The sequence below is a fragment of the Syngnathoides biaculeatus genome, chromosome 16 (assembly GCF_019802595.1).
Source record: "Syngnathoides biaculeatus isolate LvHL_M chromosome 16, ASM1980259v1, whole genome shotgun sequence".
Lineage (NCBI taxonomy): Eukaryota > Metazoa > Chordata > Actinopteri > Syngnathiformes > Syngnathidae > Syngnathoides > Syngnathoides biaculeatus.
In genome coordinates this window covers 532,587-546,638 of record NC_084655.1, presented here as the reverse complement: position 1 = coordinate 546,638, position 14,052 = coordinate 532,587, and the positions used below count along the sequence as shown (strand labels likewise).

The following is a 14,052-nucleotide window of genomic DNA, read 5'->3' as shown; positions in this document are numbered from 1 at the left end:
TTTTGAACAGGCTTCAATTTTGCAAGTTCCTGTAATTTGAAATTATGGATGGGTTGGGATATTTTTATCGTAGATACATGTCCAGTGTGAGGGGGAAAAAAATAAATTAAAAAATGAAAAAAAATCACAATGTTGCTTTATTATGCTTTATTAATTTATTTGTATGTTACTGATGGAAATAAGTATTTAAACATCTGTGATAATCAATGTTAATATTTGGTATAGTAGTACACCCTCATGTCCCCCCACCCCCATTTCTTCTTCCTCCAAACATGAGTGGAATTGAGACAAAAATGCTATATTTTGGTTTTATCTGACCACATAACCTTCTCCCATGATTTCTCCGTATCATTCAAATGGCCATGGGCAAACTTAACGACTTTGTCGAAAGTAACAGGAATTGGACTGCACATTAAAAGTTAGTGGATGAGGGTTCAATTTCTTTTAATGCTTGTCTTTCCTTTTCTTCATTCATCAAATTCTCAAAGTATTCTTTCCATCTACTTAGCACACACCTGGCACCAGTCAACATATTTCCATTGCTATCCTTAATAACCTTTTCTTGCTGCACATATTTCCCATCTCTATCCCTCTGTCTGGCCAACCTCTAGAGATCCTTTTCTCCTTCTTTCATATTCACCCTGGTGTACATGTCATATGCCTCTTCTGTAGCCTTCACCGCTACTACACTTTTGCCCTACGTCGCATCTCAATGTATTCCTTTCGCCTCTCCTGAGTCCTCTCAGTGTCCCACTTCTTCTTCGCTAATCTCTTTCCTTGGATGACTTCCTGTATTTTGGAGTTCCACCACCAAGTCTCCTTCTCCCCTTTCATACCAGATTACAGGGTTCGTACTCAGTCTGACCAAAAAAATGTAAGGGCTTTTTAAGGGCATTCTTAGGGGCTGACACAAATAATTTAGGCCTGACACGGAAAAAATTTAGGGCCAACACGAAAAATTTAGGGCCATCGTGGGAAATCAAGAGTAAGGAAAAAAGACTCACCCAATGGTGCCATCAACCGTTCTTGGTTCATCAAATGATCCAGTATCTCAGTAACTGACAGTGATCACCTGTCGCCCCTTGTGGTAGTTCTCATTGATATGACCATTGTCAACGTCTTCACATAATAGTACAGAAAAACAGATTCTAACTACAATTGCAACTATATACACAAATGTCTTCTATGGATGTCTGTTTCAGCACCCCTACTCTAGCTCCTTGAGCCTACACAGTGCCTCCTCTATTTGTTGCTGCAGAGGTGCCAAAGTGGCTCTCTTGTCCTTTGCTCTGCCTCTGAGTGCATTGGCCTCAGTGATAAACCTCAGATTCCTCTTTTCTTCTGCCTCCTCACACAGCCTGTCAGCCTTCTCAATAAGCGTTAATATGTCAGTCTCTATTCTGGCTTTTTTGGCTTTGAGGCAGTAGAGATGAAAAGTGGGCAGCGATGCCAAATGTAGCCAGGTACGAAGTCTTTCTTTCCCCACAGTGGTAGTTTTTAGCAATGTCACTGTCTGGGAACATGACTGCAAACACTTTCGAATTATTTTCACAAGATTTGTAACTGGAATGGCTGCAGATCACTTTTAAAGTCCACACAATCTCTGCCTTTAACGAGTCCGTCTTCGTGTATTGAACAACGTTCATAAAGCCTGACTTCTGGCTGGACAACTGTAGGGATTAGGGATCGCAACCGGCTACAAATAACCGGTTATAACTGGTTTTCGTTTTTTTTAAAACCGAAACCGTAATCGGACTTTTGAAATGGGTTAAAATTTCCAATAATTTCTTCCGGTTCCGGTACTCCACATTGCGCTATTTTTTCAACATCATTTCCACTTTTTTCAAGTTTCGCTGTTAGAGTAAAGTTGGACTCAAAAGAACATTCAGTTAAATCAAAGAAACATCAAACATGGCATCGAGGAAATGCTCCAAAGTATGGGAGTAAATTTGTTTTATTGGCAGACATCAAAACACTACTCGTATAACAGGGGGAAGGAACTCTGTGAACTCGTCACTCCGGAAGAGCAACAACAAAAACAGTCCGTCCAGAACCCCGCACCCCAACTCGAGGTCCCGCGGGTGAATTATGTAAACACAAAGGGTTTTTGCTATAGCTGTTCGGTTAAAACCGGTTATGAAAGTAAGCGTTTTTTTTGCGATCCCTAGTGGGCATGCACTGCTAGTACCACTGCCTGAAGTTGATGCTTCACTATCTTGATATTTTAGAAACAGATTCATACCAACGGAAGATGAGAGAGTCTTCGCCAAATCAGCGTGTCTCCTGTTTTTACGGTGCGACTCCAGCGCTTTGACGCCCATCTTTTCAAGCTGGTAACTCTGCTTGCACAGATGGCAGTAAAAGATGTGCCGATCTTTTGGATCTCGACGAACCCAGCTCCCAAACTCCTTACTTTCAACCCAAGCTTCTTGAAAAATGCACTTCCCCGTGATACAAGTTGGATCGATGGAAGAACTACGCTACGTCGTAACGATGACGAAGTGAAATGCCTACTCACGGAAACAAACAATGGAATATCGACAAGATGGCGACTAGTTGTCAGCACGGTGACTTCCGTTGACAATTTCTGGCTGATTTGGGCGCCACACGGATCGCAATTTTTTTTAAATAAAACAATTTCTTTTTTAGGGAGAATTTTGGAGGTAGAGGTCCTCCCTTTGATTTTTTTTTATTTTTATTTAAGGGCTTTTTAGGGGCTTGACCGGTTTTTGCAGATTTTAAGGACTTTTAGGAGCCCCTAAATGCACCTTCGAAAATTTAGGGGTTTTTAGGGCCCCGTGCGAACCCTGCAGAAGACACCCCAAGTACTCTCTCCTGCCTGCCTCTCTGATCACCTTGGTAGTAGTATTCTAGTCTTCTGGGAGCTCTTCCTGTCCATCCAGAGGCTGTTTCACCTCTTTCCGAAAGGCCACACAACATTCTTCCTTTCTCAACTTCCACCACTAGATTCTCTCCTCTACCTTTGTCTTATTAGTCTTCCTACCCGCTACCAGAGTCATCCTACACACCACCATCTTATGCTGTCAAGCTAGTCTCTCCCACCACTACCTTACAGTGGACTCCTTCAGATTACATCGTCTGCGCAAAATATAATCCACCTGCGTGCTTCTACCTCTCTATGTTGCTGTAACTACTATGTAGAAAGCAAATGACAGACGGTAAATAGGAGGCCATCTTGCTAGAACGTGCCTGTTTATGCGCATGTGCAGTGTGATTGAGCAAAGTGACTCACGTAATCGACTCGTCCAGTCATAGTATTGGGCACACCTGAATCAAGCGAGGAGTTGGATGATAGGCTGACATTTTTTTTTGGGCATGCGGTCAAATGATCAACCCCAAACGCCTTGCAATTGACCGTTCGATGCATTGAGCACCCCTGGTTTATGCAAGATCTCTGAGCGATTTTCTCATTTCTCTCAGCTTCAAAATGTTTTTTTTTTTTTTTTAACCATAGAAGGCTCTCTGTTCTTTATTTTTGCTTAACAGCAAATTTTGTTTTCACAGGTGAAAACCAAAGCCAAAATCAAACACCATCTAATGTTTAAGCAATCTAAAAAGCAACAACTGAGCAACTGTAAACACCCACCAAGTGCTCCAATAGAAAAGTTGGAGTGGGCTTGAATGAAAAGTCCTGTGTCCTGAGTTGATTAACACATTCTAGGTGTAAATACAACAAAACAAAAAAATAATTTAAGTTTTGTATCACATTCATCTTTTTGCTCTGACAAATGTCTTCAGGATACAACAAAAACAAAGGCATTGACCTTGGGGTACACTGTGCAAGATGAAACAATGACATACCAGATCCTTCTCCTTGAGGAATGTGTTCATTTCTGTGTATGCTTTTTGTGTCTGGGAACGTAGTGCTCATGTGCCTTGCCAAAAGTTCCAGTTTAGTCTCATCTGTCCTTTGGACATATCCACAGAAGCTTTTTGGCTTGTCAACTTTCAGATTGGCAAATTCCAGTTTTGCTTTCCTATAATTTATTTTTTAAAATGTGTCCACCATGGCTGTCCCCCTGTGGTCTACTTGAGCTCAAATGACGATGTATGGTGTGATCTGACATTGCTGTAACTTGATCTTGCAAGTGAGGCTGGTGACAACTGTTGACCCAAAACCATCAAGAGGCAGCTTGCTGTTCTTGTGACCACAGAGGTGGTCTTATAGCCTTTTACTGTTAAGTTGCTTGTCTCTAATTCTCTTACATTCTCCTGAAACAATTGTTTACGTTGCTTACTCTGGTCAATGTTTAGTGTGGTTCATGAAGTGTTACCAAACAGCACATTCAACCTAATGATGACGTTTTGCTGTTATTTAGTAGAAACTATTAAAAGGTTATATTTAACGTGAGACAAATACGCAATTATATGATGAAATGTAAACATTGTGAAAACAGATTATTAAAGCAGCTGTTGTTCCATTTATTAAAACTGTATAGTTCCAGCAAAAAAATTTCTATTTGCTCATGTTTTGTTGATATGAGTGTTACCTGGCTTTAGCACAAAGTGCTTTCACTTCATTTTCCTTAATAAGTTCACAGCGTCTGAGCTGTTCAATCTGTCGGTCCAAGTCGCTGATGTCGCCCATCGTCACACACATAGGGAAAGCTGCTCACTTTCTATTATCACACACGAGGGTTAACTAGTACCAAGCTCTTTGATTCAGTGGTCGTGGAGAAGGCAATCCCTTTGCTTTGGGGCAGTCAATATTTGATGGTTTCCAGTCAGATGCTCACAAGAAGACACTCTGTTTATATTGGTGGGATGAGAAAAATTAAACTATTAATGATATACATATTAAAAACAACACAAAAACATTAAACGGCATTATTTACAATTTTACATCACATGTAGCACACCAAGCTTCCCTAACAAATGTTTAACCAATTATATATTTTGTTCTTCTACACTAAATCAAACATCTTTTATCCACAGCATAGTCTATTAAGTGGTCATTTCCCTCAACAAGCTATACTCATGATTGCACATTTTAAGAGCTGGTGAGGCGTGATGTCTTCCGTTTTTTTTTTTTTATTACCATATTTGAGTTTTTTCGCTTAAACACCATCACCACGCAACTAACGAGGATAAAGCACAAGAGTCCGTGCTTTAATCATGACTAGAAAATGCCTCAAAAACCCAATCACACATTATCATTATGTCTCAAAAAACATTTCCCAAATTTAGAGTCCACAAACACACCTCAAAACTATAGTTAACTGTTTTTTTCTCAAGTTTGTATTCTATTATGATTTGTCTATGGTTGTCAAATTTTATGTAATTTGGTTGACAGAATTCTTGACATGACTTTTGACTACAAATGCTTTTATGTGCTGTATTTATTCCTTACTATTACCAATGCATCAAGTGTTTGTTCCTTGTTGACCTTTTTTACAATACATGGCACCTATTGCGAAATAGGCACGTAAATCCGTAGCCCCCATTGATTTTGCATCAAGAAAGTTACCATAAATGGTTCATTTTGACTGGCTATAAAAAGCCATAAATTTAAAATGTCACAGAAAAAAAAGATCTTAATTCGATCAATTTAATCTGGAAGGTCTCGTGTAATTTGAAAATTTGCAGCCCTTCTTATTGAGAACGTTTGACGGCCCTCAGGGGCGAGGCCTACACCAAGTGGTTAGCAGTAGCATGTTATTTCACTACTACCACGTCCATTATCAGATCCTTTTAAACCCTATATGTAGTGCGTGAGCTTTTGAAAATCGATATATGGTTGGACGACATATAATGAAACACGAAATTGCGAAGTTTATCGACCCAACACAATTTAGCGTGCGACAATATACACCGCTACCTCTCGAAATAATTCAAACGGCATTGGCAGATTAACAATCGGGAAATTCTACAAACAACATGTAACGACTCACTTGAGAAACGATGGAAGGCGGGGAAGAAAAACAAATTCCAGTACGTCTAACAACGCTGAGATGTTTTTTTTTTTCCTTCTTCATAAACGAGTCCCTCAATCGCTCTGTTCCCATTTGTTTCGTCACTGCCGGCTCACTCCCTTCTATTTTTTTTTAACTTTGGCAGTGAGCAAACAGTGCATTATTGCTATCTTTCGACTCGGAGTGGGAAGCAGGACGTTTTATAACAGTCAAAAAAAAATTTTTTTTTTTTTTAAATTAGTCAGACCTTTTGACACCCACTCTATTTTCTTAACCGCTTAGCCTCACAAGGGTCGGGGGAGTGCTGGAGCCTATCCCAGCTGTCATTGGGCAGGAGGCAGGGTTCACCTTGAACTGGTTGCCAGCCAATTCCAGGGGACATGGAGACAGACAATAGTCACACTCACAATCACACAGAGGGGCAATTTAGAGTGTCCAACTAATGGTGCATATTTTGGGGATGTGGGAGGAAACCGGAGTACCTGGAGAAAACTCATGCAGGCACGGGGAGAAAATGCAAACTCCACATAGGTGGGGTAGGAATTGAACCTTGGACCTCGGAACTGTGAGGCCAAAACTTTACATCAGCACCACCATGTCGCGAACCTTTTGACACTGTGCCTGTTTTCTCCGTGTACTCCCACATACCAAAAACATTCTGAATAGGTTGATTGAACTCTAAATTACCAATAGGTGTGAATGTAAGTCTGAAGAATTGTATTTAAATGTGCCCTGCGCTTGGCTGGCGACTAGTACAGAGTGAGCCCAGCCTCTCACCTCACAGATAACTGGGGCAGGCTCAAGCAATCCATTGACCAATCAGAGGATAAGATCCATTTTCTGAGTCACTTATCCTTACAAGGGTTGCAGGATTGCTGGAGCCAATCCCAGCGGTCATCAGGCAGGAGGCAGGGTACGCACTGAAGTGGTTGCCAGCCAATCGCAGGGCACAATCACATCTCTTGGAAATTTAGAGTCTCCATTTAATGCATGTTGTCAGGTTTACCGATTAGAAATTCATTAAACTGTACAAAAAGGAAGCACACACACCAGTTCAAGTCTTGTGAGGAGAGAGGAGAGGAACTGTCTCGTACAATTCACCACTGCACGCTCTTATTATCCTCTCCTCAGCACCTCTATTTATTTAGTTTCAAAACGCCCCTTATCTACGTGGATGTTACAAAAAGGAGATTGCCAACCAAAACAGTTGGAAACAAAGTGTACTTGTTTGTTTGTGTGCGTGTATGCATGTGTGTGGAAGATTGCTGAGTACATGTGTGGTCATCATTTCTTTAACAGACAACAGGTGCCCCTGGTTCTGACAGTTGTGATGATTAGATGTTTTTGTTCTTGTGCTATCTCCTGCTAGGTGGCTGCCACGTTATCTAGAGCAGAGCAAAGCATTTCTTTATTGGAAGCAGATGTATAATAATTATATTCACAATTATTACTACATTTCACCCCTGTTTATCGTACATTTGCTACCACTTTATTTCGAGCACAGCAAGGCATTCTTCATTGCAGGCAGGAACAGTAACTTAAAGGTCAAGTGTCATCCTTATAAACATTCGAAAATAGATACTGAAATGAAAAATACATATAAAATGATTCACTTCAATGTCCATACGAAAAAATAAATATGAGCGGAGAGCGCGTCATCTATGCGCAAAGTTACGGAAGTGTCATTCATTGTCAAACTGGGATGGCGCCCGATGCGGAAACCGCCCGACGCCCACATCGACACATTTAGCACCCCTGTCATACTTACGCGGATCTTTTGTTACATTATGAGAGACGGGTTACGTAGTCCGCCCAAAACCTTTTTTTTTTTTTTTTTAAGTAGCTGTATACACACCCATCTGTCATTTGGAAGCCACGAAGATCTAGTCCTTTGCACCGTGCAATCCATTTTTCATAACGAACTGGGTCTCTTGTAAACTTATGAAGGGTAAATCTATCCTCCCGAATGTTCAATCAATATCCAGCAATACAACGAGCCGGCATTTTAGGTAACACAAAGGAACAATGCGCTATCTTCCTGCAAGTAAAACTAATGGAAACAAATGAGTCCACTTGTGCGCGCACCTGCCTCCAACATCACTTCGTGCTTCTTGTCGAAAAAAATCCCTTGAGAGGATTTTCAATGGCAGGAGTTACAAAAAGCCATATAAGTCAAAAACATGTTTTGTGGTGAAAAAAATGATGGCTCCAGACTGGCTGCTGTTTTTTTTCATTAATATACTAAAACTCATCCATTTCATGATAGTGGACCTTGAATTGAGTAGAGCAAGGTATTCATTGCATGCAGGAAAAGTTACTTGATTGGAGCAGAGCAAACCATTCTTCATTGCAGGCAGGAGCAGTTAATTAATTATATTTACAATTATTTTTACATTATCTTCTTATTTTCTTTTCGGCTTGTCCTGTTAGGGGTTGCCATAGTGTGTCATCTCAGATGAACGCATATTTGTTTGGCACAGTTTTATGCCGAATGTCTTTCCTGATGGGACCCCTCTGCATTTTAGCTGGGGAGAGAAGTTTACAGTACCCGGTATTCCCAGGCGGTCTCCCATCAAAGTACTAACCAGGCCCAGAGCTGCTTAGCTTCTGAGATCTGACGAGATCGGGCATTCTCTGTGTATCATGGCTGTAAGCCAATTATTTCTACGCTCCTGTTTATCCTAAATTTGCTCAAATCCACACATCAGCTAATAGATAACTCTTTCAGCCTTATTCTACAGCAGGGGTGTCCAAACTTTTTGCAAAGAGGGCCAGATTTGGTAAGGTGAAAATGTGTGGGGGCCGACTATTTAGCCTGACATTCTTTGAACCATTAACATTAAATACAAATTAACTTTTGGGGATTTTTTTTAATTTAATTACAAATGGCATACTTTTACTTTTACATTTTTTTTTACATTTAGGTTTTTACCGAAATCACAAACCACAAAAAATTAAGAAAACTATAAAGGATATCTAAGTTCATGTGAAACATTACATATTATTCACTATTATATGCTCACTGTAGGAAAAGTGCTGAAAACAAAACAATGATCACTGCATATTCAAACTGTGATTTTGACCATCACAAAAAAATTAATTAACTGAGATTTAAGAATTTATTCAACTCAGAGGACTTAACAAAGGTCTTGCCTGCACTAATGTGAAGGGTGATACTGGGATCTTGACTGCAGTATGTAGTCCATGTCTGGCTCAAGAGCAGTGGTTTTGATGCGCAAGACGTCACGCAGGTGAGAGTCACTCAGTCTCGTCCTCATGCGGCTCTGTTAATGTTCATAACGGAGAATGTCTTCTCGCACATGTATGTGGAGCCAAACAAGCTCAGCATTTTCTTAGCAAATGTCCGAATTGCTTGGAACCTGCCTTCATCCAGCTGGCGGTAGAAGTTGACAAGAGGGAGCTGTTGGTGCCGACTGCGATGCTCGGCGTCACACTGCAGCTCAATGAGCTCCAGTTGCAGGTGGTCTGGAGCGTCATCAGGGTCCACGGAGAAAGAGAGAGGAAAAAAGCGTGATCTCCTTTTCAATAGCTGCAAAGTCCCGAAAGCGCTGCTGAAACTCCTCAGCCAGAGATGAGATGTCTGCTGCATACTTTGTCATTTGCGCACTGATATTGATCTGTGGGAAACTGGTCACAATTTCCTGCAGCGACGGGAAATGTGCGGTATTGGGCTGCGCCTGTGACAGGTGTCTTTGGAAAAGTAGCAGCTTGGTCCGAAAGGCTTTGATGTGTGAATACAGTTGGCTTACCACTGCATTTTGCCCTTGAAGGCTTGTGTTCAGCGCATTCAGATGTCGCGTTATGTCAACTAAAAATCCCAAATCAGCCAGCCAAACAGGATCATTTAATTGTGGCATGGGTTGTCCCTTTTTAGTCAAGAATTGTCCAATTTCCTCCCTGAGAGAGAAGAAGCGCTGCAGCGCAGACCCCCGACTGAGCCACCTTACGTCGGTGTGATACAAAACATCTCCGTATTCAGCCTGGATGTCGAGAAGAAACTGTTGAAACTGGCTGGCAGCGCACAGCGCTTTGGAGCGAATATAATTAATAGTCTTTATCACCGGTTTCATAACATTATCATATTTCATATATTTGGCACAGAGAACTTCTTGATGAATAATACAGTGGAGTTTAATAGCGCTGCCTCCTTCTTCGCTGACTTTGTTACAGACAAGGCTTGATAATCCACTCCGCTCGCCAGCCATGGCAGGTGCGCCGTCCGTAATAATCCCGGTGACTTTATTCCACTGTAGTTTCATGTCATCTACGGTGGAACAAACAGAAACAAATAAATCCGTTCCTCTTGTTTGGCCCTTCAGACTCTGGAGGTCCAGAAGCTCTTCACTCACGTTCATGTCATTGTCCACTCCTCTTAAAAAGATCAGTAACTGAGCGGTGTCGGACGCATCCGTGCTTTCATCGCACGCTAACGAGAAAAAGTCAAACTCAGTTCCTTTTGCCTCTAACTGTCTCTTAATATCTAATGAAACGTCTTCAATTCTCCGTACCACAGTATTACGAGCCAGGCAAATATTGGCAAACTCTTGCTTCTTCGCGGGACAAATTTTCTCAACCATTTTCATTACACGGTCTTTAATAAATTCACCCTCAGTGAAAGGTTTGCAGTGCTTTGCAATCAGCGTTGCCACTTCGTAGCTTGCCTTTGTGGCATTTTCATTTGACTCACGGACTCTTGTGAAAAAGCTTTGCTGTGCCGTTAAAACAGCTTCCAGTTGCTTCACTTTTTCACCGCGTTTGTTCCCAGTTAGCTTGTCGTAGCTAGCATGTTTCGTCTGGTAGTGCCTCTTGATGTTGAATTCCTTGAAAACAGCCACAGTCTCTTGGCAAATTAGGCAGACACAGTTGTTTCATATTTCAGTGAAAAAATACTCAAATTTCCATTTGTCCTGGAAGCGGCGGCCCTCGCGGTCAACTTTCCTTTTTTTGTTTACAGACGCCATGTTAGAAATGGGCTGGGCTGAAACGATCACGCAATGTCAAGGGTCACGGCGGCCAGAGTGCGGCCACAGGGCTACTGCTATCTTCTGGTGAAATGAAAAATAGCTTTTTGTACACATGTATTTTATACTGTGGTCAACAGTGCTGGCGGGCCGCATATTATTGATTTCATGATAGAGGCCGCGGGCCGGTAAAAATTTGTCCACGGGCCGCAATTGGCCCGAGGGCCGGACTTTGGACATGTCTGTTCTACAGAATCATATTTATGAAAACTAATATAGTTACACTTGGAGGAAAATATACCACCAATCACTTGTAATCTTCTGGATCAGAGAACAGGTCTGGAAGAGACATCATAGCATCTTCATCATGGTCGTCTTCATGGTGTTATTTGGAATAAACAACACTGGTCACCGAGTCTCCGCTAGGATGAAGGGCAAAGTTTATAAAACAGTGGTCAGGCTGGCCATGATGTACAGATTAGAGATGGTGGCACGGAAGAAACAACAGGAAGCAGAACTGGAGGTAAATGAAGATGCTGAGGTTCTCGCTTGGTGTGAACAGGTTGGATAGGATTAGAAATGAGCTCATTAGTTTTTTGTTAGTTGTTTTGGAGACAAGGTTCGAGAGAGCAGACTTAGATGGTTTGGACATGTTCAGAGGTGAGAGAGTGAGTATATTGGTAGAAGGGTGCTGAGGATAGAGCTGCCAGGCAAAAGAGCGAGAGGAAGACCGAAGAAAAGGTTGATGGATGTTGTGAGGGAAGACATGAGGACAGTGGGTGTTCGAGAGAAAGATGCACGCGATAGGTTTAGATGGAAAAAGATGACATGCTATGGCGAACCCTAAGGGGATAAGTCGAAAGGAAAAGAAGAAGAATAACAATTAATGCATGTATTTGAGATTTGGGAGTGCCTGAAGAAAACCCATGCTGGCACGGGGAGAAGATGCAAACTCCACACAGGTGGGACTGGAATTTGAACCCTGGTCCTGAGAACTGTGTGCCCAATGCTCCACCGTATACATATATATATATATATATATATATATATATATATGTGTGGGGGGGGTGGGGGAATATGTAAATATATGTGTATCTTCTATCACTAATCTGGGTCAGGTTACGGGGGCAGTAGCACCCACACATCCCTTTCCCCAGCGTCTTCATCAACTTCTTTCCCACACAACCAAGAGACAGTCTCTTCAGCGTGTCCTGGGTCATTCCTGGGGTCACTTTCCAGTAGGATGCGTCCGTAACACGTCACTGGGGAGAACCCAGCCACCTCATCTGCCTGCTCTCAGTGAAGAGGAGCTGTAGCTCGACTCACCCTATCTCTAAGTAAGAGCCAGGACACGCTACGGAGAAAATTCATTTTGGCCGCTAGTTCTTTCAGTGATGACACACAGCTCGTGACTATAGGTAAGAGTAGCAACGTAGATCGACTGGTAAATTGAGAGCTTCGCCTTTCAAATTAGGTCCTTTTTTTTCTTTACCACGATAGACTGCATCACTGCAGGAGCTGTACCGATCCACTAGTTGATCTTCCATTCCATTCTTCTCTCACTCATGACCCCAAGATGCTTTAACTCCTCCACTTGGAGCAGGATCTCATCCCCGACCAGGAATGTGCACACCACCTTTTTACGACAGGACCATGGTCTCAGATTTGTAGGTGCTGATTCTCATCCCAGCCACTTCACACTCTGCTGCAGACCGCTCCAGTGAGAGTGACAGATCACGGCTTGCTGAAGCCAACAGAATCACATCCTCTACAAAATGCAGGGATGCAAAACTGAGGGCACCAAACCACATCCCCTCTACACCTTGGCTGCGCCGAAAAATTCTGTCCATAAAAGTTGTGAGTCAGTGACAAAGGGGAGGCTTGGAAGAGTTTGACTCTCACCATAAACAAGTCCGACTAACTGCTGGCAATACGGACCAATTTCTGACACTGGTCAGACAAGGACCAAACAGCCATATCAGGGGGTTGGGTACCCCATACTCCTGAAGGACCCCCAGGGGAACTCATGTACCCTCGAGGACCCTGCTGAGGGAGTGGAGCTAGTCCACTGTTCCACGGGCAGGACATAAACCATATTGCTCCTTCTGAATTTAAGATTCGACTTCCCAACGGACTCCTCTCCAGTAGTTGGAACACACCCCCCGGTCCCCCTTCTTACAAAGGGAGACCACTACCCCAGTCTCCCAATCTAGAAGCACTGTCCCTGATCTCCATGCTATAGTGCAGAGGCATATCAGCCAGGACAGTTCCACAACATCCAGAACTTTTAGGAACTCTGGCCGAATTTCATCCGCCACAAGGCCTTGCCACTGAGGAGCTTTTTAACCACCTCAGTGACCTCAACGCTAGAGATAGGAGAGTCTGCCTCAGAAAATGCAGATCCTGCTTTCTCAATGGAAGGCGTGTCAGTGAAATTGAGAAGGTCTTCGATTTTCCCCACCAACTCACAGTGTGTCATGTCGATGTCAGCAGTGCCCCGTCCTGACTATACACCATGTCAATGGTCCACTGCTTACTCATCCTAAGATGCTGGATGGTGGACCAGAATTTCCTCAAAGCCGTCTGGAAGTCTTTCTCCATGGTCTCACCAAACTCCTATGGCCGAGTTTTTGCTTCAGAGATCACCAAAGCTGCATTCTGCTTGGCCAGCCAGTACCCATCAGCAGCCTCAGGAGTATCACAGACCAAAAATGCTTGAAAGAACTCTTTAAAGTTGACAGCGTCCCTGACCGTTGGTGTTGACCAACAGGTTTGCAGATTTCCGCCACGAGAGGCACCAATCACGTGCAATCACCCCCCCCCCCCCCCAACCACCATTTTCACCCGACTGTCCAAAACGTCCGGTCACAAATCCGATGACATAAACAAAAAGTCAATCACGGAACTGCGACATTGGGTCTCCTGGTGCCAAGTGCACATCTGGACACCCTTAAGTTCAACGATAGTTGTGGTTTGCATATTGTGTGGTCCATAAGTATTGGGACAGCAATGATGTTTAATTTTACATGCCAAAGTGGAATTTAATCAAATCAAAAAAGATGCAATTGAAGTGTATAGTTTTTGACCCAAGCCATTTATATTTAAAGAGCACTTAAAAAAGAGGAGTTACTTTTATT

The 14,052-nt window shown here is 42.6% G+C and overlaps 2 protein-coding genes and 1 pseudogene across 8 annotated transcripts in view; all 3 read right to left on the bottom strand.

Moving 5' to 3' along the window:
- Nucleotides 1-6,374, bottom strand: part of LOC133514829 (serine/threonine-protein phosphatase 4 catalytic subunit B) — a 47,247-nt gene extending 40,873 nt beyond the window's left edge. The window contains exons 1-2 of one of the 3 annotated variants that reach the window (XM_061846831.1): nucleotides 5,913-6,374; nucleotides 4,512-4,768 (exon numbers count right to left, since the gene is read on the bottom strand). In XM_061846831.1, the coding sequence (XP_061702815.1) occupies nucleotides 4,512-4,621 (110 nt within the window). In that variant the 5' untranslated portion in view covers nucleotides 4,622-4,768; nucleotides 5,913-6,374. The remainder of the gene's footprint in view (nucleotides 1-4,511; nucleotides 4,769-5,912) is intronic. The other 2 variants (XM_061846832.1, XM_061846830.1) reach the window with 2 other exon arrangements.
- A 666-nt stretch (nucleotides 6,375-7,040) lies between these two features.
- The window catches only part of engase (endo-beta-N-acetylglucosaminidase), a 78,996-nt gene continuing 71,984 nt past the window's right edge, over nucleotides 7,041-14,052 (bottom strand). The window contains exons 15-17 of one of the 5 annotated variants that reach the window (XR_009798865.1): nucleotides 11,217-11,337; nucleotides 7,410-7,514; nucleotides 7,042-7,318 (exon numbers count right to left, since the gene is read on the bottom strand). The gene's annotated coding sequence lies outside the window, so the exon portion shown is untranslated. Of the gene's footprint in view, nucleotides 7,515-9,998; nucleotides 10,219-11,216; nucleotides 11,338-14,052 lie in introns of those variants that run through there. The other 4 variants (XR_009798863.1, XR_009798864.1, XR_009798861.1 and 1 more) reach the window with 4 other exon arrangements.
- LOC133515177 (5S ribosomal RNA) lies at nucleotides 8,470-8,588 on the bottom strand (annotated as a pseudogene).